This window comes from Cheilinus undulatus, linkage group 14 (assembly GCF_018320785.1).
Source record: "Cheilinus undulatus linkage group 14, ASM1832078v1, whole genome shotgun sequence".
NCBI lineage: Eukaryota > Metazoa > Chordata > Actinopteri > Labriformes > Labridae > Cheilinus > Cheilinus undulatus.
Window position 1 is genome coordinate 34,226,837 of NC_054878.1, and position 26,292 is coordinate 34,253,128.

Consider the following 26,292-nt stretch of genomic DNA (forward strand, 5'->3'; position numbering starts at 1 on the left):
AACTCTTGAAAGTGCATACCTAATTAAAAACCTTCAGCATTCATTTATCATACATTACTACACTGAAATGAATACTAGTATTTGACATAATGATCCAAATGACAACTGCCAGTTCAAGCTCAATCTTACTAGAAAAAAAATCTTAATGAGATCTGTTTTCAGGTTATTATTCAAGGTTAAGACAGCAAGACTCTTCAGAACCAAATCTGATATTCCTAAAGGTCAAATTAATTTCAAAAACTATGGGAAAATTATCCATTACAAACATTATCCATCCTGTTGTTCTGCACTTGCGCATGACTGCTGTGTTTTTGGAGGAAAAGATGGAGAACGAGCCTGAACGGGGGACGTCTGTACTGGAGCGACAGGCAGGCAGGAGGCAAAAAAGAAAAAGTCCTCTTCAGATGCTAAGCTACAAATCTATAAATAAACCCTGGATTCTCTGTTTGGACACCTGACTGTGGCGCTTATGCAAGAAATTACTGGCAACACGTTTGTTCATCTGTCTCTCAGACCCCCTCCTCCTTCTCCTCTTATCAACCCCAGACGTAATTACAAGTCTGCATCAAGTCCTCATAAGAAGTGTTGGGAGGATTTTATGAGACTGAGAGCGGCTGTGGGAGACGAAATTTTTGTCAGTTTGGGACAGAGTAGGAATGATGAGGGGTTGAGGAAGGGTCCTGAAAGAGTAGTCAGACATTCCTTCCAACACTTAAAACAGTATATTTTCATAATTCTCTAATTTGTCATTTGTCCAGATAGTCATTTTTCACAATTGGAAAAGCTGGTTATACTGTTGTCTAATTCAACTTAACCTTGACCTGTTGGTCCTAGTTCACTCAATACATGGCTTTGTAACAGTGTGTCCTAACAGCATATGGTGTGAGCCAACATTGTGCCATTTTACCCAATCTCCATTTTCCTTATTGTCACTCGTGTTGACATGTTATACAGTCTGAAGAAGAGGTCTGACATTTGCAATGCACATGATGAAGTATCTGATAGATACTGTGAGGACAGTGAGTGTCTACGTCCAGATGTGAAGCAGTATCTGATGCTCATCTGCTGTAAGGACAAGCTGTAACAGTTGTTTAACAGCTTATCATTACAATGCTTGATGACATTCAGTCATTTTTAAATTTGATAAATGTAATTTATTAAGTTATTTGATTTATCTAGTGTAGAAGAGATTCCTATAAACATTTCGGTCTATTTTAGGTCTTAATACCTCACTACTTTCAAGACACAAAAGTAAGATTCTTAAGAATTTTAATTGTTTATAATGAGAGACAGTCAGTACAATCTGATAGGAACATTCATTTTTCAAAAACCAAAGATATGCACAAATGTCAAATCTCATTGTCAGTTAGAGGGGTAAATTTGTTTAGGAAAAAAAACCTTCTGGTGTGATCCAGGCTTCAGACCCAGTTCCAGCAGATTCCTGCTGTTCCATTTACTTTGAGTCAAGCCTCCTTGGATATGCTGTGACATTGCTACACCATGAGTAGTTTTAATTTCTATGATGTAATAACTACAGGAAGTTAAATAAGTCTTACATATTGACTCTACACATGGTGCTCTCCACGGCTGTCTCGTGCTACAAACAAAAATCCTCTTGGATATCCTTAATTTATTGACGTTTTAAAGCCTGAGCTTGCCAGCTATTCTTTACATTTGTGCAATTATAATTCCATAATCTGGTAATATTTCAGATATTATGGTGCCATTACATAATGGAGCTCAGAGTCGGATGCCGTCTGTTATCCCAGAGTGACAGGACGGAGCAGAAAAACACTCCTGCAGCGGCCTGAGAAAGAAAAAAAGCATTTGAAAATCAAATTATTATTAGATATTCAGGCTGAGATGGAGCACAGAAGCTAAATCTTAAAATAGACCATTCTGACACAACGCCATCATGTATTAAACCGCCAAATAAAAATATTATGATGTGAGCAAGATGTTTGGCCAAGTGCCTGGCACTACCTTCTGTCACAGCCTGCACACGGACCCATAGACCTGCCAGGTCATTAACAGAATACCGTTTGACACTCCGGTACAGTAGTCGAGAGACTCTTCAGAGGAGAACGATTCCTCCAGGCCATTATTAGTCCATTAGATAATTAGCTTGCTCCGGCACGCATCAGTGAATGCAGCATGACTCGACTGCGACTCAGCCATTCTTGCAAACATGACGACAATATCACGAGTCGCCTTGTGGGAAAAATCTCAACAACAAATGCAGGAAAAAAAAAAAAGGACAAGAGGCATGGTCAAAACAAATACATTATCCTCTTGTAAGGTCAATACTTTCACATGCTCAAACATCACATGTACAACTGCAGCTCACATGGTCGTGTAAGTGCTTAAATGCATGCAATTTCACCTGCATGAGCACACTCGCATACCTATACACTTCTACTTTTAGCATGAATTCCCCTCAGCTTTTAGGTGCCGAGTGTGTGTATGTGTGGGAGCAGTGAGGCTGTTGAAAGAGGCCAAAGCAGGTGGACCAGAAGAGCCCTGGTTCAATAACCTGAAGGGGACACCACTGTGAAACGTATGCATTCAGCTGTGTACGGGAATGAGTCCCTCAGGGTGTGGAACAGATCTGCAACAACAAAGAGAGAGAGCTACCTCACTGCTGCGGCTAGGAGACTTGAAACCTGGTGAAATGTCATTTCAAGCTCCAATTATGATTAAAAAACACACTTTACTAAGTAGAATTGATGTTTATATTACAAAAATGCAGCAAATAGAATTTCATGGCTTCAGAAATTTGCCAGACCATTCACTCTATGCACCCAATTTTAGCATATATTTACAGTGTATACAGAAAGTATCAGACCCCCTTCACTTTTTTCAATTTAGTTATGTTGAAGCCTTACGTTGCAAATTTATTAAGGATAAAAAAAACTGAAATTTTACATTGACGTTAGTATTTAGATGCCTTGCAAAAAGAAATCAGAATTCAGCTCAGGTCCCTCCTGTTTCTCTTGAACTTTGCTGAGATGTTTCTACACCTTGACTAGAGTCCACCTGTGATTAATTAAACTGATTAGACATGAATTGGAACACCTTTCTACAGAAGGCCTAACAGCTGACAATGCATATCAGAGCTAAAACCAAGCCATGAGGTAAAATAAACTGTCTGCAGAGCTCAGAGACAAGATTGTTGAAAAGCACTGATCTGGGAAAAAGCAGCGAAAAAAAAAGTTCTGCTGCACTGAAAGTTCCTAAGAGCACACTGGCCTCTATGCTTCTCAAAAGGAAGTTGTGCTCAGCCAGGATTTTTCCAAGAGCAGGTCGCCCAGCCAAACAGAGCAATCAGGGGAGAAGGGCCTTAGTAAGAGAGTTGACCAAGAACCTGATGGTCACTCTGACTAAGCTCCAGAGATCCTATGTGGAGATGAGACAGACTTTCAGCAGAACAACCATCACTGCAGCCCTCCACTGATCTGGGCTTTATGGCAGGGTGGATTGACGGAAGCCTGTCCTCAGTGCAAAACACATGAAAGCCCGCTTGAAGTTTGCAACTGAAGGACTCTCAGACTGCGAGAACAAGATCTGGTCTGATGAAACCAAGACTGAACATTTTGGCTTAAATTCAAAATGTTATTCCTGGAGGAAACCAGTCGGCGCTCATCACCTCTCCAATACCATCCTAACAGTGAAGCATGGTGGTGGCAGCATCATGCTGTGGGGTGCTTTTCAGCAGCAGGGACTGGAAGACTGGTCAGGGATATTTATCCTGTACCTCAATGCTCAGGGCCTCAGACAAGGTTGAAGTTTCCCCTTCCAACATGCCAATGGCCTTGAGCACACAGCCAAGACAACACAGGAGTGGCTTAGGGACAACTCTGAACGTCCTAGAGTAGTACAGACAGAGCCATGACTTGAAATGTATTGATCATCACTGGAGAGACCTGAAAACGGCTGTCCACTGAGGGCTCCCATCCAGCGTAACCGAGCTTGAGAGAATTTGCAGGTGGACCAGGGTCTGAAAAAAGTGAAGGCAGTCTGAATACTTTCTGAATGTACTGTATTAATGATCAGTCATATAACATCATGAATACCTGTGCAACTGAATGTAATCAACAGTTATGACACACCATGCCTTATAATGCCTCTATAATTTAAGTTCCAGGTGTGCTTGTTCTTCATGGTTATAATTTAGCTCATATTGTGTGAAAGTGGTGCACAGAGTGCATTATATTATTATATTCAACCATTCCAAGTATTTTGCCCTTTGACGTATTTAAAGTCCTTCTAAAGAGATTTAAAAATAGGATAAACGTCCGACAGTTATATGCCTCTCCAAGGCTTCCATTAGCTGGGTCTGTAGCGTTTTCTGTCCAAGTTTGATTTGTAGAAATGTTGGAAGTGAAGGTTAACCACCATTGACTTCCAAGATCTAATCACTTTTTCCTTGAATTGGGGGTAAAAATCCATCTAACCCTAACAGGAAACAAACACCTCAAACTGCCGCGCTATCGTCAATGCAGAGGCATAAATCAGAGTTATTTCTCAGAACACAAGACTATGTAAGCCACCAGAACAAAGATTCTTAAAAAGAAGGCATGGCTAATTGTCAAAACTACGGACTACCGCGTTAAAACCTTTAGTAACTTGTGTTAGAGCAGGACAGAAGATGCTAAAGCTCTCAGTGCTTTTATAACGTAACTCTAATGGGGGCAGGATAAAGCTAAGGAAGTCCATTGTGTCTTTAAGCTCCTTATTTGGCCCTTACCTAAGATAATCTGAACCAAAACCATGTTTACATAAATATTGTCCACTGGAAGTGAAGTCCTTTTTTCATTTATGTTGACGAGACCCCTGCATTCAAACAATAAAATGTTGATCACCGCTGTGCCGAACTCTGCTGGGAAAAATTCAGAACAAAAGCATTCTGTTTCAAATGAGGTGAGTTTTTCCAAGGAAATGCTAAACCAGGCTTTTACTCCGAAAAGTAAAAACCAAAAGCCTACTGGAATTGTGGTAATCTTGTCTGCAGCACATTTTTCCAGGGACAAAACAAAGCATCACCAACAGCAGAAGCTTAGAGATCAGCTTTATTAGACGGGTGAATTTCAGCTCGTGACTTTCACCAGGGTCAACAAGAAACAGATTGCAAACATATTCAACCAGTGTGGAACAACAAAGTAAATACAGCTCAGTATTTGTCATTTTCCAGTCTATTTTGGCCAAGAGTAATGTGCAACTCATTGAAAAAGAAAAAAGGTGAGCTCTCTATTCTCTAGATCCTCCATGTATGTGATGTGCATATCAGACACATCAAGGGCAGAGACCAGGCAGTCTGAACTTATGTGAAACCAAAATGAAAATCAAACAGGTTCCATATCAAACACAATGTGCTCATATTATTTGAGGCACAGATGGCCTAGCTGTAAGGATGTACCCCATGTATGTGGGCAGCCCAGGTTCAGGACCAGCCTGTGGCTCCTTTCTTGCTTGTCTCTCCCCCACTCTGTCGTCCCTAAATTTGACTCTATCCACCATCCTACTCTATAAATAAAGACGGGTTTGGGTTGCAATGGTTTCCTGTACACAAACAAGCAGGAAATGTGTCGACAGGACCAGGAACTGGCATAAAAATCCCACAGCAAAGTAGCAGAGTACTGAAGAGCAATGCAAAAACACAAATGCAAAAGTATGTGGTGCTCACAATAGTGTAGGCTACTGTGGCGTAGACTGGATGTTCACATTCTTGTGCATGTGGACTGACTTGAAACATACGTGCGTGTGCAAAAGGGACAGAGGTGCATATTTCCAGTCCCAAATATTCACTCCCATGTAAATGAGCTGTCATAACCCTCCTGCCTTGATCAGCCGTGCCAGTGATCTTTTTATAAATCACTCTACAAGGTTTATTTACTTCAGAATGAATGCCATGAATGTAGATTTTCAATAGATTCAGGTCTTGCTTAGAAGAGTATAGAAGATGCAGATTGAAAAAACAGGAACTAAAACTGCATCTTATAGACAAGATTTTAAGGTGAATGATCATATAAAATGATCTTCAAACTTATAAATAAATGGTTTGTACCTTGTTTGTTATATATAAATGTTGCAAGACACATGAAAAATAGATGCTTCATAATGCATAGTGGTTATAAAATACAAACAGAATACTGCTGTGTGCAAATTTCCCCAAACTGTGTTGATTTGATATGACTGGAGGTTTGGACCTAAATAAAGACATCGCAGATAAACAGAAGCTGAATACATATATGCAAAGAGGTCATGTGTTTGAGCTGCTCTACTCAGAGACTCAGTTTCTTAAGCAGGTGTTCTTTAGCCAGCTCTCTCCTCTCTCCGCTGCATTGTTTCCAGCATTGGCATGCAAGCGGGAAGCAAAGCGAGGTCAGTTTCCATTATGCACAGCAGCCTAATCCCTGCTTGTGTAATTCCTTTTAAAATAGGCTCCTTCTGGTGTTTCCCTGGAGTTGACCAACCTGCATTCCAACTTGGACTGGTTGCTGCATGCTGGCAGATTTACACCTCAGGCTGCAGCCAAATTATCCCCCCCAAAACACCCAAAATAGTTCATCCTGTCTTTGCCTCATCTCTGGCCTTTGTTTGAACTTCCTGACAATCACTTAGGCCAAAAAAACCTATGAAGCATTAAAAGGTTATCTAAGGTGCAATTGGATGATAAAAATGTGAGAAAGCCGACATTTGACAGCAAATATGAGCTTGTTCGTAAAGTGAGAGGAAAGGCAACTAATTTATGTAAACGTAACACATCACATACAAAGCAAGACAACTTTATTTATGAATCCCTATACATGCACAAAACTATTTGCAATGCTTTACAGAACTGAATCAAATTATCTAGAAGATGAAGAGCATTGGAGGTGCACTATGTCTGATTTTTGCTCCCAGATTTATCATAAAAATCTGCATTTTGTATTTACTTGGGTTGTCTTTGTGAGCTATTAAAAATTAGTTTGATGATTGGAAACTTTTAAGTGTGATAAATATGAAAAAAAAAATCAGTCATCAGAAAGGGGGTAAATACTTTTGTCCTCGAGGCTCACCCCATACAACAGGACAGTAAAAAGTACATTTTTAATATTTAGGATTTGATATCGGTTTAGCTGAGATGTTTTTACAAGCTGATTGGAGCATTTTAAGTACACCTTACACCCCCCAAAACACTGTGCCAGACAATCATAGGAACCATAAAAAAATCAGGAGTTGGTTCAGGGGCAGAGTCGAACCAAAATTGGTCTGATTATCATGGAGTGTTACCTCTTCACCTATAGTATTTCTCTTGATAACATACAGTATGTTCAGCCCCTGCCTATCAGCAGATTAGGGCTGTATCTAAGCCCACTTTAATCAAATCCTGTCAGATTAATCATTGTGGAAACGGTGCAAAACCCCCTCTTTTGGTGTCCAAGTCTACTTTCTGCACTGTTGCCGGCATGCACCAGGCCAATTAGGCCACCCAAGTGGGAGTTTTCCATACATGGCATTAGCCGCATCTTTATTAAAAGCAAATTATTCCTCCTACAGGACATTAGCCATGCCGTTCTGCCCCCTCTCTAATTTTCTGTGCTGCATAGTTGGCATCAGTTTGTCCCACATGGGGAGGGGTAACATATGAGAGAGCATAATCTAATATTCTGTGTCCCCGAGTAAACCTCAAGTCTTTCCTCAGCAGACACGCATCTCCCTCCTCACACAGCCTGGCAGAGGCTCACAAAACATCCCAACACTGAAATAGAAACACTTTTGTTCCAGAGGTTTTGTAACTTGTCAAATGTAGGTGCTAGATCGGAGCATATGTGTCATTCGTCATGGGACTGCGACAAGGGGAAAGCGTCTCTGGGGTGTTGTGACTCAAAGTCTGCATGTGACTGTTGAATAAGGAATAATCAGAGGTTAGATCAGCCTCTTGTGCAGCACTCTTTTGTAAATTACAAGCACGTATTATAGTGGAGCAGGAGCATAAAAAACAGTTTGGACAGCACCTTGTGCTTCCCGAGAGTTACGGCCAATAAAAGAGGCACTTGTGATGAATGGTGCCCTAGCAGCACAAGTCTCAGGACAAGCAGAACAACATTAGTGCCCCATGAAACCTCGGGAAGGGCTCCCTCGCTGATCGCAGAAATAATGATGAGGGGAAGGCAGGGAGAGCCAAGCATGCTGAGTGGAATCTATGCAGCCCACAAACAGTGGCTTAATTAAACAGTGCTTCAGATGTTAGACGCGCTCAGCACAAAACCCAAAGCCTCCCAATAATAATTCTCATCCAGTTGAGCTCGGGTCCAGCCGTGGTGAGCACTTTCCCCTGGAGGGGCCAAACACCACCGGTGCCATCACTGCTGGATCATCAGCTCTGGACAAACAACTGAAAGGAGGAACAGGACCGACGCACAAACTCCTAAGCCCTACTTACAGAAAACTTGTATTTCCCTAAACATAAACAAGGAGTTGTATTTGGATCAAGGGAAATATGACATTTTGTCACCCAGCTTTTGCATCTTGAATGTCTGGATTATTCTTTTCTCCAACATCAAAGAGCTTTCAGTCATTCAAAGATTAAAAATTAACATTCAGCTCCATCTAAAAGACTTTAGTTTCACCTGCTGATTAAAGATGCAAATTCTCTTCCAAGTCTACAAAAACTATAGAAAATTTGCACAAATGGGGCAATGCCTGTTATTATTGACTTCTAACATCCTCCCAGTTGTTGGTCTATGTAAAAAGGAAGAATTACAGTCTCTCCTCAGGCTCTGCCCTGCATCAGCTCTGCACTCCTGCTTTCAGCTTACCATCATCCCAGCATCCACCTGATGAAGGGTTTAGGATACACTCTCATGATCCAGTGTAAATCAGATCTAAAAGGAATGTTGAGATGGGAGCCTACCCTCCAAGCACAAAGTAGGTTTCACTGCTGCATAAATGTTTTAAACCATTACAAATGTGAGTTGTCATCTGCGGGGGTTTCCAGGTCAGCTCAGCAGTGTGCCTGACACAGACAGAGCAAACTGTGAGCCTATTTCCTGAGGAAGACCCTCTGAAGTGGGTTGTTGAACACAATCCGTTCTGGGTGGACAAAACGTGGAGGTGAATCTGTGTCTGTTGAGTGCTATAATACTGTAAGGCACGCAGTGAAGATGCGGAGTTTAATAATATTTGAATATACATTTTTTTATTATGTGATGACTTAGCCGTTTGCTTGTTTGGTGGCTGTTTGTGTGTGCTTTCAGGTATCAGTGGGTGTTGTCAGGCAGGTGATCAGGGTCAGGAGATGGATTGAGGCCCCGTCCACACGAAGACGAATTCAGGAGTATACGCAAAAGTTTTTTGTCCTCTCGGCATTTCATCTACACGGAAATGGCGTTTTGGGTGGTTGTAAAGGATACTTTTTGAAAACCGGTCCCCAGGTTGCTCTGTTAGCGCTCTTCTGCTCGTCCGTACTGTTGAATCTGGTGTTGCCCATCTTCCTAATAACAACACCTAGGACATTCTCTACAGGGTTCAGGTCTAGCAAGTTGGCCGGCCAATCAAACACACAGTAATACCACAGTCAGCAAACCAGGTTCTGGTAGTTTTGGCATCACTGTGGTCAGGTGTCAAGTCCTGCTGGAAAAGGAAATCAAGCCTAAAGTGCTCTATAATATTCTGGTAAATGGCTGACAGTGTTGACTCAGGACTTGTTCGAACACAGTGGACCAACAGCAACAGATAACATTACACCCCAAACCGTCACTGACTATTGAAACTGAAACACTGCGCTTCAAGCACCTTGGATTCAGTGCCTCTCTGATCTTCCTCCAGACTCTGGGACTGATTGATTTCCAAATTAAATTCAAAATTCAGTTTCATCTGAAAATAGGACTTTGGACCCCGGAACAACGGTTCAGATCTTTTTCTTCTTAGCTCAGATGAGACACACATGACAATGTCTGTGGTCCAGGACTGGCTTGACACTAAGAACACAACGCTTATAGTCCATTCCTGGATCCGTCTGTGTGTGGTGGCTCTCTATCCACTGACTCCAGCCTCAGTCCACTCCTTGTGAAGCTCTTGAATCTGCTTTGACAATCCTCTGAGGGCTACCCTTGTATCCCTGTTCTTATCACACTCTTCCCTTCCAGTAGACTTTCAATGAATATGCTTTGATACAGCCATTGAGAACACTCTGCCCTTTCTGCCGTGACCTTCTGTGGCTTACCCTCCTTGTGAAAGGAGTCAATGATTGTCCCTTGGACACCTGTCAAGTCAGCAGTCTTCCCTATGATTGTGGTTGTATGTATTGAACTATCATGAGAAAATGAAGGCTCAGGAAAACTTGGCTAATGTTACTTTTCCATAAAATTCTAACTTTTTGAGACAGTGGATTTTATTCTTATTGAGCTGTAAGCGGTAATCATCAAGATTAAAACAAAATAGTCAATGGTTAACAAGGCAAAATCAACTTTGACCTGTGACCTCCAAAATGGAATCAGTTCATCCTTAAATACGAGCAGACATTTATGCAAAGTTTGAAGAAAATTCCTGAGCGATAAGCACTGGCTATCAACTTCAAGTGTTGGACTTTTTGCATCTTCCTTCCCAAAACATCCCACTCCCATCTGACATGGAAAGTCCTTCACTGTGGGGCGTGCTGGTCCTGACATTTTCCAGTTCTAAGACGAGTGCATGAGTGAAAAAGGCTCAACTCTGTAAGGTGGGTATCAAATTTTTCTTAAGACTCTGAGACCAGTTCAACAAGCCTTAAAGTTTCCCAGTTAGATGTTGACTTTCCAAGTATTCTCGAAACCAAGGAAAACAAAGGATGCACGTTAGCGGTCCAACAGTCCCTCAGACGTCAACAGTGAATAATCCAGGTTGGCAAATTTCAGTATTTACATGCTGTCAAATCTATCTGATTTTCCTCAAAGCCTTAGAAAGCATTTCTTAAATCTCTATATACAGAGTCAATGGGTGCAAAGCTGGAGTGACCCAAAGTACATTTTTACTATAAATCAAATCCACAAATCATGTGACAAATAAACCTCCTTCTGTGATTTTATCTGACCAAAAATAAAGAGCTTATTATGAAACTTGACTTGAACTGAGTCATTTTGTTAATATGTACCAAGTGATTTCTCATATGACTGTTTTTTGCGACATAAAACTTTCAACATGGAAAACTCAGCTGAGAAGCAGCAGGTTTGTTGGAACATGAGAAAAATGGGCTCCAGAGGGTTAAAAGAATTTGTCATGAAGTTGTAATTTATTGTTTAAGTGCTTTTAGGTGTGTAAAATGTTGTAAAAGAACAGCCTGCTTTTTCAGTCCCATCCTGTGTCAGCTGATGTGTCTGAAGTCTGAAAGTGCAGCAGGATTATTCACGAGACCAGAGAACTACGAGTCATATGATCAGCTCCCACTGACCAGCAGCACGGTGTGGGGTGAGACAAAAGAAGACTAGAGCTTGTGAGGAATGTGTTGAAAGTGAAGTACAGTCTACCGCCTTCACTGACGAATACATTTGAATGGAGAAAAAAGGTAATCCTGGAGGATTAGAGGGACAACTTCCAGCACATAATCTTGTCATTTGGCGCCCATTTCAAAAGGGACCCAACTGTGACTCCGGAAAAGTTTCTGAAATGGCCACAATACTGGAAAAGTCAAAGCAGCTCAACAATGAAACTTTATTTTGCCTTTATTTACATAAAACAGCAGTCGACAGCAGCATGAGTCAGTGGAGCCTGTGGGGTTCTGCCTGCTGCCAACAGTAATGAAGTAATAGCCGGTTAGTCCTTCCTGGGTCACTTGTGCTGCTGCAAATTAAACCTGTACATTTTCAAATTACTTCCTAAATTATCTGCCCCCTGGTGTCATCCTCTGTGAGCTAGTCAACACAAACAACAATGCAAATCCCAATATCGAGCTGTATCCCATTTAAATAAATACTGCTGAGTATTCTCAGGGCAGAAAACAGAAAAAAAGATCTTCATTTAGAAGTCCAACATTTCCGCTTTATGAATTTAAATTTAGTTTCTTTGTAATGCCAGACTTGGTAATAATGGCCTCTGTGCAAACAGAGAAAAGTCATTTTATTTGTGAAAAACAATCATTAAAACAGTCGCAATAATAATAATAATAACAATAATAAAATATGACAAAGTCTTTGCCACATTACTTTTCATATGTAATTAACAGTGTTAATTATTGTTAAGCTTAATATTTAAATGACTTAATTACATCCATTAATTTGTATCCATCTTATTTTTAATCTCATTTTTCCTGTTGGCCATTTATTTTTATTTTTATTTGATTTTTATCAAAGTGTAACACATTCACTTTTGAGAACAAAATCTCTTGTTTGTTTGAAACAAGTTTAAAATGTCACCAAAAACAAAGCAATAATTTGCAAATCTCATAAACCGAGATTTTTTTCACAATAGAACAAAAACAACTTATCAGAAAATGAGATAATTTACATATTCATGAAAAATATTATTTTGAGTTTAAAGGAAGCAACACATCTGAAAATGCTAGACCAGGTGCTTAGATTATGGGAGAGTAATGTTGTCCCATTCTTGTTTGATCTAGGATTATAGCTGCTAAACAGTCCCGGGTCTGCTTGAACAGATTCCTTGTTTAAGGTTTTTTTTTTTTTTGCTTATGCAAGGCCTTACACCTGAAAGAGACATCGTCTGTGTGTGAGCATATATTGCCCTAAAACTTCTTTATACTTTCCAGTATTGACAGTTCATTTCCAGATGTGTAAACTGCCAACAGGCACTAATGCAGCCCTATACCATCAGAGATGCAAGCTTTTGAAGTGTGTTGATAACAACCTGGTGTCCATAGTTTCTAAAAATAATTTCAAATATTGATTCATCTGACCACAGAACAGTTTTCCATTTGGCCTCAGTCCATTTTAAATGAGCTTTGGCACAGAGAATAAGGCAGCATTTCTGGGTTATGTTCACATATGGCTTCTTTTTTTACATGATGCAGCTTTAACTTGGATGGCACAACCAACTGTGTAGACAGAATGACATTTTAGAAGAGTTCCTGAGTCTGTGCAGTGATTTCCAGTACAGAGTCATACCTGTTTTTAATGCAGTGCTACCTGAGGGCCCGAAGACCACAAGCATCCACTATTCACTGTCAGCCATGTCCCTTGTGCACAGAAATTTCTCCAGATTCTCTGAATCTTATGATTTTATGTACGGTAGATGGTGGAATATGCAGGGCTTAAGTTGAAGAACATTGTTCAGTGATCATTTTTAGAAGCTTTTTTTTTGCAAATCTGTGAACACCTGCCCATCTTTACTTCTGAGAGACTCTGCCTCTCTCAAACTTTTTTATTGTTTATGTTCTACTGTGACTAAAATACGGGTTTCATATTTGCCCATCTTTGTATTCTGTTTTTATTTTATTCTGTTAATCTGTTGACAAAGAAGTTAACTCCCACAGCCATTAATCAGTCAGATTTTTTAATAATTAATTTCTGGTTATCTTAAATGTTATTAACAAAAACAATATACACATCAGCTTAACGCAATGAGGGCTTGCAGGTAGGTCAAACTATTTCTCGTTAGTCTGTGTCAGGTCATAGTTGGCGATGGGGGCATCCCATGGGGTAACAGAATCTTCCCCCTTACCTGCAATGCTTTGAATGGGTAGACTTTAAACACCAATTCTCCTGCTAACAAGATGTTCTACATTGAGACATATTGATAACGGTCGGTCAAAATGGGTCGTTCTGAAGAGCTCAGTGACTTCAAGGTGGTACAGTGAGTTATGACATCTTTGCAATAAGACAATTTGTGAAATTTCATGCATGGTGTATAGTCTACAGTCAACTGTATGTGAAATTCATAGAAAGCGTTTAGGAACAACAGCAACTCGACCATGAAATGGAGAAGCATGTAAAATCATAGAGTGGGGTCAATGACTGCTAAGGCGCATGGTGAGTAAAAGTTGCCAACGTGCTGCTGATTCCATAGCTGAAGAGTTCTGGACTTCCACTGGCATTAATGTCAAAACTAAAACTGTGTGGCAGGAACTTCACTGAATGTGTTTCCATGGCGGAGCAGCTGCATTCAAGCCTTACATCACTGGGTCCAATGCTAAGATTCAGATGGAGTGGTGTAAAGCAAACCGACACTCGACTGCAGCAGTGGAAATCACACTTCTCTGTTTGACAGTCAGATGGCTGAGGGGGTTTGGCAGATGCCAGGGGAGTGTAACCTGCCTGACTGCATTGTGCCAACTGTGGATTCTGGTGGAGGAGGGATAATGGTTGTTTTTCAGGGTTTGGGTGAGGCCCTTTATCTCCAGTGAAGGCCAATCGTGATGCTTCTGCACACCAAGACATTCTGATCAATGCTATGCTTCCAACTTTGTGGCAGCGGTTAGGGGAAGGCCCTTTTCTTTCCCAACATGACTTTGTGCCATTGCACAAAGAAGGACTATAAGGACGTGGTTTGATGAGTTTGGTGTGGGAGAACTTGATTGGCCCACACAGAACCGTGACCTTAACATCATGACGTCCCTTTGGGATGAACTGGAATGGAGATTGCAAGCCAGGCCATCTCATCCAACATCGGTGCCTGACCTCATAAATGCTCTACAGAATGAATGGAAAAACATTCCCTCAGAAACACTCCCAATTTTATGGAAAGCCTTCCAGGAAGAAAGGGAGCTGCAAAAGGGGGAAACTCCATATTAACTTTTGTGAATTTAAGTGATAAAATTTAATACTGACTGATCCAACGTTCATGAATCTTTAGATTTTGGATCCCACAGACCAGGCTTATCCTCCTGCTTGTTCTTCTGCTTATCTGTGTTTCTATTGGGTGAAATATATATAACTAAAATATAAAGGACTCAGATTTTAAAGTAGTGCAGAAAGTCACAAAGCAGCTTTTTGGCATTGGAGCTAATGGATGTGAAGTTTTTTGAGTATTCCCCTTGATGCTGCACAACTCTGTGCTCATGCTGTCCTCGTTCCGTTTAACCATGAAAGAGCAGGGTGTGGAAACCTATTCTTTCTCTGGTAAACTAATGCACTGTTTCCCAACCTTTTGTTACTTCTGGATACAGGGTTGTATTTTCTGAAGTTAATGCTTTATGCCTGTAGTCATGTCATTTCATTGTTACTCATGGTTTTTTTTTCTTATTTGCCTGTTATTAAAAAAATCAGCCAAACCAAATCAAGCAGAACTGCAGATGTGTCCTGAAATAGCTCCAACCCTCTAATCCTAGCAGCTTTAACTCTTTCCCACAGGGTCACACAGAGCGAGAGTCACGACTGACGGAATTCAAATGACATGGAAATAAGAAAAGAAAGGCAAACAAATGTCTTTTCCAGGTGCTCGTGTACCGATTCAATCAACCCCTTCCACGAGAAACTAGGCTGTGATGTTTTTGGTAGCAGGTGCAGATGTCAGCAGAGTGAGTGGATCTGTCAGCAACACGGTCCAGAATAACTCATTATAGAGAACGCTGCTTTCCTTTCACATGCTGGAACCTAATCAATACTGGAGCCTTTTAATAGCCCTCTCAGTGCTTATTACAGAGAAGTGATCCAAACTGAGTCAGAACAATAGAAGCCTGACAAGGAGGGGAATGAAAGCAGTTCAAAAACTTCACAACTATCGGGTGTTACTTTGACTTTTTCCTGCATTTTAATGGAAGCAGAGTTTGGTCTTTGATGAGAGTTATCCCACAGTCACAGATCGATCTGTATTAGTCATGCCGGGGGCAGTAATTGGACAGTTCTGAGCTTATGCAGAGAGATCAGGATAATCTCATCTTTAAGAATCTAAATTACATTTGAGTAGACTTTCCTGGCTTAGGAGGTCTTGACAAAGACCTGATTAGTCCTTCATTGTGTCTTGGTCTTCACTATCAACACATTAACAAGATGTTGACAATAGCATTAGCAGAAAGTTAATAAATGAATGCAGAGATAATCCCTTTCTGCACATGTGGAGGATTGTCATCTTGTAGGCTAAATCACAATCACCCCATTAACGGACTTGGAGACACAGTTCAGGTAGAGGTTCATCTATGCTGCCATTTCGTACGAAAATAGATTGCCTGTTGCGATCGATATTTTTCATAGCATGCTTCATTGTTGTGTTTTTGCTGATTTGGATTGAACTGTTGGCTAAACTCATGGAGAGAACTTGCAGAAATATGCATATCAAATATCCATCATTCATGAGCCTTAAGTGTTTACTGCTGCACATCTGTCAGATCCTCAACTGAAGACTGATGCAGACTTGATAATGGCAAATTTGGCAATTCTCTCAGGTCCGTAAGGATATGTTCACATTTTGGACCTGGGCCCAGACCAGAGTACACTTCAACCCAAAGTCCAGTCCAATTTGGACGTTACTGTTAATTCTGCGGTGACAGAAGCATCTCAGTACCATCATGGACATGACAGTTTCAAGCAATCTGTCTGCAGGACAAAAAATGTAGTTTGTTTAGTGGAGCAGGCTGGTGGTGGATGCCACAAGGGGCAAGAGAGAACTTAGTGACAAACTTTTAGAGACTGTGGAGGCTCCAGTGGCTTTTAAATCTGATGTGTGAAAGCGTTTTGGTTTCCCGGTGTCAAGGAATGAGAAAGAAGAAAAGGTGATTGACAAACAAAAAACAATATGCAGACACAACACACTTCTGTGACACTATTGATGAGGAATAGGAGTAACATAAGGAGATGCTTGACAAATCATCACCCTGAAAAGATTCGTGAAGATGTGAGGAGCAGAATCCAGCCAAGCCAGAAGACTTTTAAGGAAGTCAACAACAGTAGGAGGGCTCAGCAGACCACAAGAGCTACAGATGTTTTCAGTGGTGGACAACGGAGGTTTCAAAGATTATAAAACACGCTGGAGCCAAAGAATAAGTATGTATTTTCAAGCCTACTGCACACCTACGGCACAGTTTTGCTCATATTGTAATAATCAGAGAACAACTGTTGCTTAATAAATGCCAGAGTGAGTTTTTAACATTTGTTGTTTTTGTCATTATAAATACCGCACCATGAACTTGTTACAGAGGTATTATCGAACCATGAGATTTTGATAGCGTTACATCCCTACTGCTTGATGATGTGGTCGTGGGGCACGGTTCCTGTGGACCACTACATGTCTCTCTTCTCTTAAAAACAACACAGTATCTGTGAAGCACAGGACTGTTTTCATCCTCTGAGCTATAAGTCAGATATGGATTTAAAAGGGGTTGTTGGTGGCATCTACGAAATAATACAGACATGCATAGGACATAAAATGTTCTGGACATTCTCCTCAGGCAGTAGTAATTAGGTACACATTTGATGTTTTTTTTTTGATACTTGTAAGCAAACAATAGCTGCAGATCTTCACACAGATATAAATGTAGTCTTAAAAGTTTGTGGTGTTTACACCGTTGCTTGCAGACTTATTCAGTAGGTGGAAGTCAAACAAATCTCCATTATTTGTGCTGTGATTATGAGAGCCTAAATACAAATAGATTAGAAAAAAAACAACACAAAAACCTGCTTTGACCTGGAGACTTTTTATAGATTTTATTGGAGATTTTCCTTCCACTGAGTTTCCTTTCTTCTCTTTTTGTTAAAGATTTATTTTGGGTCTTTTTATGCCTTTTTTGAGAGAACAGTGGATAGAGTTGGAAACAGAGATGAGAGAGAGAGGGGAAGAGACATAAGGGAAAGGAGCCACAGGCGAGACTTAAACCCACGCTGCCAGCACACATGAGCGCGACCTAACTGCTAGGCCAGGGGTTTCAAACTCAAGGCCAGGGGGCCACATCCAGCCCATGGTACAGTTGTATCTGGCCCCCGAGATCATGTCATATTTCTGTTTTAACTGGCCCACTGGTTGATTTCTTTCAGAATAAAAGTGTAACCTTGAAAATCTTGAAATAATTAAATAAAAACACAGGTGGGAAAAGATTAATGTTTTCATTTCATATTTTTTAAATTTGCATCTCACAGTTCTGACTTGAACTTATATTTTTGACTTTTATTTCATACTTTGACATTTTTTATCATATTTTGGCCTTTAAGATTCACAATTTTAATATTTTGACCTTTTAAACTCATGATTTTGACTTCCTATCATATATTTGCCTTTCAAAATAATTATTTTGCCTTTAAATTTTGTCTTTTGACCTTTTGAATCAATACATTTGACTAATATCTGAGATTTTTGAGTCTTTAAACTTACTATTTGGACTTTTTTAAATCTCAAACTTATTTATCATCATGGTTAAATGTTGACCCTGTTAGGCTCTCAGGTTAGACCTAAATTCCAGCGATCCAGCCCCACTGTAATTGACTTGGACACCCCTGGCCTAAATAGTCCGGCCCTCAGGACGTCTCAGTGGAGCAAATCTGGCCCCGGACTACAAATGGGTTTGACACCCCTGCACCAGGCCACCTGCACCCCTGAGTTTCCTGTTTTTACCTGGTTGTAATCCATTACGTATAAACTGTTAGATTGCTTTTAAAACTTAATCAGTTTATGGAAACATGAGAAATGATCCTGTCTAGTCCCCCTTTAGCCATGGGGGATCTGACTGTATTTGTTCATTATTGCACTTCTCTGCGCTCTAAGTCACTGTGAGTAATGTGTGAATAATTTGAAAATTCAGGTATAAATGTAAGAAAATTAAGAGAAAAATATTGTAGTAGCTTGTAAGATAGACTGCATTGTCCACATGGAGCATAAACAAATGTTAACCCAAGTGGCCGCCATGGTTGTCTCTTCATCTTCTTCTCCTTATCTTGCAATTCCAAACCAACTCCATGCGTACCGCCATCTACTGTATCAAACTGTGCTCAGGCACAAATCAATGCTACTGAGGTGAAAGGAGGCCAGCAGTGGAGAGAGGAGAGGGTTGAGATCACACCACAGAACTAAACAATCATGCCAAATGTCTGCAGGTTCTGATAAATTACTGCATTTCATGTTTTTAAACCGTGAACAGCTTTGAGTATTTCATGATCATACCTGGTGTTGAACAGTTCTTAGGCTCCGTTTCGTTCTCTGACGCTGAAGCCATTAGCCGTCTCCCCCAGTGCTCAGGGTCCGGATGTCCCTCCACTATCATCCCATGGCCTGAAAGAGAAAACAAAACTTTGTTCATCTTTGGAAAATAATCTTCCGGCAAAGATGCAAATTTACCGCACACATAATTCCTGAGGTTAATGCTTAAGATCATCTGGACCAAATCTAAAAGCCATTATTCCTGGAAACTCCACTTAACGGTTATAAAAGCAGCAGTTACAAACAAACATGGCTGCTTCTGCATTCAGAACAACAATAATGATCACTGCCATTCCTCTAAATAAGCCTCCCCCCTTCATAATCCCTTAAAAGTTTTTATTTATGTCGATATCAAACTTTGATCTGTCGGCACATCAACACATCATCAACATGCAGCTGCTGTGCCGTTATGTTTTAGGGATGGCAGAGTGGGAGGAGGAGCGAACAAGCTTCATTTTTCATCAAACTGCTCTTAAGCCGCTGTAATGAGGACATAAAAAAACTGCAGTCCCAAACCTGTTACGTAAAAATCATTCAAAACAAGCTGTACACCACTTTTAAAAAAATTCACCAAAAATTGTCGCACTATCGATGCATTTTTTTAATTCAGAGGCAGTCTTTGTGACTAACTCTGTCTGCCGTCTCATTCTTACATAAGAGGAGGGAAGACTTTTTTTGCAGCAGTTGACTCACATGATCTCAGTGATGGTTAATGTCATCACACACACACACACACACACACCCGCACCACCACCATGTGAGTGTCTCTGTATGATCACTCATGATTTCTATTCTGGTGACGACTTAAAGGACATGACGGCTGACAGAAAAGGAACTATTTCAGCACCACAAATTAAGAAATGTGGCTCGAAATGCCAATCTTTTCACAATGCTTGGACATTTAGGAACATTTCAGTTTCTTAAACATTCAAATGATTTATAATATAAGAGCACAAGACCAATAGATGGACCAACAATGGCCTACGATAGTAATGTTGGTGCATTTTCTTTTTAGTATTTATTTTAGGGCTTTTTGTGTCTTTATTTAGAGAAAGAAGAGAAGTGGATAGTTTGAGAAACAGGGTTGAGAGAGAGGCTTGAAAGTTGCCACAGGCCTGGGCTGCCAAAGTACATGGGGCATGGCCTAAACATTGGGCTAGTTGGAGTTGAAGTTTTTGCTAGCTAATTGTTTTGGTGTACAAAGAATTTTTCAGATATTTTCTGCCAAATTTGTTTCAGAAAAAGTGCCAGAAAATACTTTCAAATGCCTCCAATCATTCATCAAAATAATAAAGATACCAGATGTTTCATTATCCATCACATCTTTGGGTATGACCAAGGGCGTATCCAGGGGGTGGCCACCCAAGAATTCAGACTGGCCACCCTAGTGGCCATCCCGGAAAACTAAACTATGATTTGCTACGTCAGAGTTGAGACCAGTTTTTTCCCGCTGTTTTGCAGGTTGCTTGTTGCTCTCCTTGCATGGAGCATAGAACCTTGCAAAGCAGATAGATCGGCAGATTCCATGTCTGTCATCAGGCAAAGCTCTGATCTGAAAGGTTCAGATCTAACCAATCAGCATCATTTAAAAAGAATGAGTCTGCAACTACGAGTAGTTGTACTGGAAGACTACAGCAATGGCTGCCACCTGTGTAGCAATCAGCTCGGATGTGGCTGTTCTTGGTTTTTTAATCATAAATGGACCACAATTCTTTATTGAATAAAGAGCAGAGAACCACACATAAAGCTGTTTACCTCTTTCCTGCTTCAGCACAAGTTTGTGATACTTATGCCAGGGTTTAGTTGTTGTACTTTACACTGGTAAAGTATATTATGGCTGCTGGTGGAGCGACAAGTTCAGATGTAGCTATAGTAATGGCAGTTTTACCAGAATTGTGCCACAATTCTTTATTAAATCAAGACCAAAGAGCTTCTCTTGGCTAACAAGATGTTTTTCACTCCTCTTCCCACTGGCTTTGAGTTTTATCCACATCAAGCGCCAGTGTTCATCGTCTACAGCAGCATTTGCCTGTAAAGCCCAACTTAGTATCAGAGCTGCTCAAGCCTCCTACATCGTCTTGTCTCGTCACTCTGATTGGCCCGTACTGAAGTGACAGACAGAAAGTTCGTCCATTCACCTTTCGAGAATTGTTTTGGAAAGTCCTGCCATTCTCAAACACTTTCTTTTGGAGCTTTACCAGATGAATGTGAAATACTGTATATCCACACAATGGATGTATAAAACTGTCAATTTGGCATGTCAGGTTATGGCAGTCTTGTAGTACTCGAGTCCTGATTTGGAGGACTCAGGACTCAAGTTGGACTCGAGCGCTGATGACTCAGACATGGACTTGGACTCAAGCTTTAACTGCATCAGGACTCGAGGATGAAGAGGAGGACTCAAACCTTTTTTGCTGAAGACTTCTTTATTCTGTCATAATTGTTATTCTGTGAGAAAACCCTGCATAACTGATCAGTGTTCACACAGCGGCCAGCACATGCGTACACCTGCATGCGCGTTCATGTGTGTCTAACCTGCTCTCTGTTAAAGCAACCAGAGGAGAGAGAGAGGAAGAGCGGGCAAGCCTGGGTGACAGAGAGAGGAGCTGATAGGTTGATAGGTAGCTTAAACCTGTGGCTCTTCTCTGTATTCCCGTGGTAATCTACAAGAAATTAAACTAAAACGCAGCCAGCCTACCTTTGAATCACGGAAAATCTCCATCAGCTGCTCAGACTAGTCATATTAGCTGATGTTGCTGCTGTAGAGTAATCCTCCTCAGTCTTGGACAGTGTAATAAAAACTCTTAAACCTTGTAGTAGTGAGTCCTGTTAGTTAAAAATCAATCAAGTAGTTAAAAAAAAACAATCCAAAGTTGAAATTTGCATTAACATCGGCAAGATGATGCTGATTAGTGAGCTAAACAAGGTGACATATAGTAAAACTATGATGTGTTTAATGACAACTCAGACTGTAAAGTATCGAAGGGGGACGAAGCTAAGACCTTCTTATGATGTGTTCAAATGTCCCACAGAGAAAATTAGAATTTTTGTTTTTAGTGAGAAATCAGAATATAAATAAAGATAAATCCAGTCATTTTAAAGGAGGAATATTTAGTATAAGATAGAGGCGAAGCATGAGTTCAGTTAAAAACGTGTTGTCTCATTTTTTCACCCTAAATACACAAAAATCCTGTTATTATATTAATATTATAGATGAAGAATGTAACAGCTCTTCTAGTCCTTTAGAATAAAAAGTTGAAGAAGAACATACATTAACTAGAAAAGCACTCAGAGAGTGCAGACCTCCACCATCAGCCCTATCTCCCAATAGTGAAGAATCCTTTATAAAAATTCCTGGATCCGTCCCCATGTGCCCCCCACCACGGCACTCGCCGATTACTCCCTCCCCAGTGGGGTGGAAACACAGTGAGGCAAAGCATTGGCTTCACTACATGTGGACTGTCATGGCGGAAGCATTGCCTGCTGGTGCCAACAGATGCACTGACAGTCTCACCCGTGGTCTCACTGGACGACTGAAAGTCATGGCAGAGGGTGAATATTCCTCTATTCCTCCCAGCATTGTGAGTATTGTTGCTACAATTCGCTCTTTCTCTCTGTTACGCTCCGACTCGCCTCCTCGACCGGGCGTGCGTCTTTCAAACTCTGTAAACTCCAAAACTTTAACAGAAACACACTCAAAATGCTACTGGGATTGAAGTTACTCATGTCCGGCATCTCCTGGTGTAAAGTGGTAACAGCGCAGACCTCCACCATTAGCCCTATCTCCCAATAGTACAGAATCCTTAAAGACCCTGTAAAGTGAAATCCAAAGTTTTTGTCTTAACACTCTAGAAATGTTGGAATGTGGTTGCTGTAAACATGTGAAAACTCAGAGATCTACATGAGACTGAATTCTGGATTTAGGCCATTTCATCTCTTTCCTGGCTTGGTTTCATGTGGGTGGGGCCAATATGTGGGCTCACGATGTCATGAGCCCACGGTAGAGAATGACCCCACCCCTCTAACACTACAATATTGTGGAAGGAAGCAGTCACCTGGAGCAGGGACTTCTGGTTCATTTTGTGCAAAGGAATTCAGTCTTGTACTCTTTTACCATTCTATAATGTTCATGTTTCATTGCAAAGTTATAGTTAAGCATATTTTGTGTATTGGTTCATGTTTTTAGGGGAAAATATTTTTCCAAGTATGACACAATGAATGAGGGGGTTAATGCTGCAGACTACCCGTGTCCTGAGTGGGCGTGGTTTCAGCTCATTCAACAGACACGCCCACACCATCCTTGAGCAGATTTTACTGCCTCATTTTTCATGATTTGAAGCTTAATTTTATAAACTTGGAGATGCTTTATGTGACTGACATTTGACCTGGGGGTTCATAACACAGTGATCTTTCATACAAAAAAACCTAAATACAGATTTATATTTACTTTACAGGGTCTTTAAAAAAATTCCTGAATCCATATGGCGATACAGATCACTCCCAAAATCTAATCAGTTCTTCCTTCCATTTCTGACATTTCCTGAAAATTTCATCAAAATCCGTCCACAACTTTTTTAGTTATGTTGCTAACGAACAAACAAACGAACCTGATCACATAACCTCCTTGGAGGAGGTAATAACACATCAATGTAGCCCACCTGGAAAGCTGGAATGGCTTGAAAATAATTGATAATTTGATTTAATTTGGCTCTAGGTTTTAGATATTGGAGACTCGTCTAGGACTCGAACACAGGTAATGGGGACTCAAGTCTGACTCAACTTGGATTTTTCTTTGGTGACTCGGATTCAACTCGGACTTGAACACTAGGGACTCAGGACTCAACTCGAACCCGAGGTTTGGTGACTTTTGTTGGCTTTTGTTAGTACTTCAATTTGAAAATTTTAACATCTTCTTTAAAAGTCAATGAAAACAAGCCAAGAGGATTTACAGTTCCTATAATATACAGGAATAAAAAATCTGTGAAATACTCAAATGTTTTTGAAATGAGATATGTTACGTGAAATCAATATGGATAAATATTCAGTTTTGCCTCTGAGCAGACATACTTCTGGCCACCTTTACTTAAGTCAATGCCACAGCTCAGCCACCCATGTAAAAAAAAAAAAAAAGAAAAAAAAAGGTCTGGCTACGTCACTTTTGGTATCATGTAAACATATATGATTGAAAGCTACCTTAGAAACTGATGCAGTTTATAAATAACTGCACATTTGGTTATTATCAGTTACCTTGTAATTTATCAGCTAACAGTTTCAAATATGTGAACAAACTTTCTTTGTGTTACTCTCTAAAATTTTAAGCCATAACTCTGATTCCTCTGATGGCTTGAGGCAACCATCTAATCACATTATCAGCCTTACAAGCCGTTTTGGTGGTTCAGCTACCAAGCAGCAGCCTGTTTACAAAGACAGCTGACAGTGACCCCACCAACAGAGGAAGACTGTTCATTTTCCTTTTAGCCATGTTTAAATGTCACTCTCCTCTGCTGCTAAACCCTCCATGATAGAACTTGTTGCTAATTTAGTCTTTCAAGCCGTTTGGTTTTATTAGCAGCGATGCAAACAAGAGCAGTATTCAATCAAATAGTAAAGTTAAGGGCCAGAAAATGAAACAGATGAAATATAATGAAATGCTTTGTAGAGACATTAGGAGATGCACTGTCTGATGATGAGCAACATGCTGGAGGGAGTACACTTAGTTATATCTTTTACTGTAGTTGTGAAACATTACAAGTTTTCTTGATTAATATCTATGTAAAAATTACGCTGAGAAAAAATCAGACAACTTTATATCCATGATTAAGTCTAGCTTGGTATAATCATATGCAAAAATTATTCACTGTCCCCATTAAAAAGGGAAAATGTGAAGGACAGTTGTGTAACAGATCAGCGCTGCAAGTATTTACATTAACAGTGAGAAAAACCCTGCAGTAATTATGACAAGTGTAAATGAAGATGCTTAATAATAAAGTCTGTTTGGGATGAGGTTCATAGGAATTGAAAAATAGATATTTAAACACAGGAGAAGTGGTAGTTTAGGCCTCCAGTGTCACCAAAAGTGAAGTCTGACCTATAATTTATAAGGTCCTTTCATGTGTTTGGCTTTAAGTCACTCGCGTACATCACTTAACTCAGTGGTTCCCAACCCCTTTTTCCTTGGAGTCAAGGAAAAAGGGTTGTTTTTTTTGGTACTGCTACTCTTCATCTGTGCGCTCATCTTCCAGCTGATTCTTTTCTGGATTCGTCTACCTGGACCTGCTGGAACTGTTGGTGCTCTGACACAGAAATGTCTTTATTAAATGCCTTTCAATCCTGGACAGTCGGACAGCCTGATGATCAGCAGGAGCTGGACCAACAGCGACTGCAGCTGCTCCTCACAGCTCTCCAATCCACGACACCGAACCCTGCAGTCATCGCTCCAACCTGTTCCTCGCTAACCAGCTCCATTTCACTCCTCTGCTGCCTCCGGGCTTCGGTTTGTCTCTTTCATCCTAATCTACAACAAAACGCTGTCCAATTTAATAGCGGGAGAACGACATGGATGCCAGTTTCACAAAAACTGTGCCAAGAGACGATCACTGTGGTCACACATGGCTTTAAAAGAGTCATGTGTTTGACACAGGGGCCTATAATTCACATTAATTCAACAAACTGGTTTAGACACAGTGGATTGTTCCTTTTTTCATTACTGAGAGTTTTCTGTAACTTAATATAAGATCTAAGTCAAAGATCTGCTCTGAAATCTGAATTTCTACACCACGTTATATGTGGAATCATTTGACCACAACTATGAAACTGATTTTATTTTCACAAACACAGAGCTCATTTATGTTTGGGACAGCCAAACAAACCAGGACGAGTGCGTCTGTCTGCATATTACTGAGCTGTTTGGTGTACGCCGCTCTGCCTGCTGTGCATGTGAAGAGGAAAAACAATGAGGACATGATTCTGTCAGTGCACTTCTAGGCAGGCTGGAGGTAAAAATTAGGGCTGCAGTCGTCTGTGGGCATGACTCATTTTTGATTAAGCATCCGATTCTCCGTGTTCAATGACCGCACTGTTGTGGGGTCATAAAGAATTCAGTGGCTTTGATTTACCCAAACCAACCCCTGTTTGTTTATCAGCAGGAAATCGGAAATTTGTTTGAAAACCCGGGTGTTTTATGGATAAGGGCTTTGCAAATAATGGCATGATTTAACTTTGTATTGATATGAATTTTTGATACAAGGCTGAATAATT

General features: G+C 40.5%; 1 protein-coding gene across 2 annotated transcripts in view; it reads right to left on the reverse strand.

Moving 5' to 3' along the window:
* Positions 1-26,292, reverse strand: part of slc24a4b (solute carrier family 24 member 4b) — an 80,025-nt gene that overhangs the window by 40,078 nt on the left and 13,655 nt on the right. For both annotated transcript variants that reach the window (XM_041805626.1, XM_041805625.1), the window contains exon 2: positions 19,000-19,107. In XM_041805626.1, the coding sequence (XP_041661560.1) occupies positions 19,000-19,107 (108 nt within the window). The remainder of the gene's footprint in view (positions 1-18,999; positions 19,108-26,292) is intronic.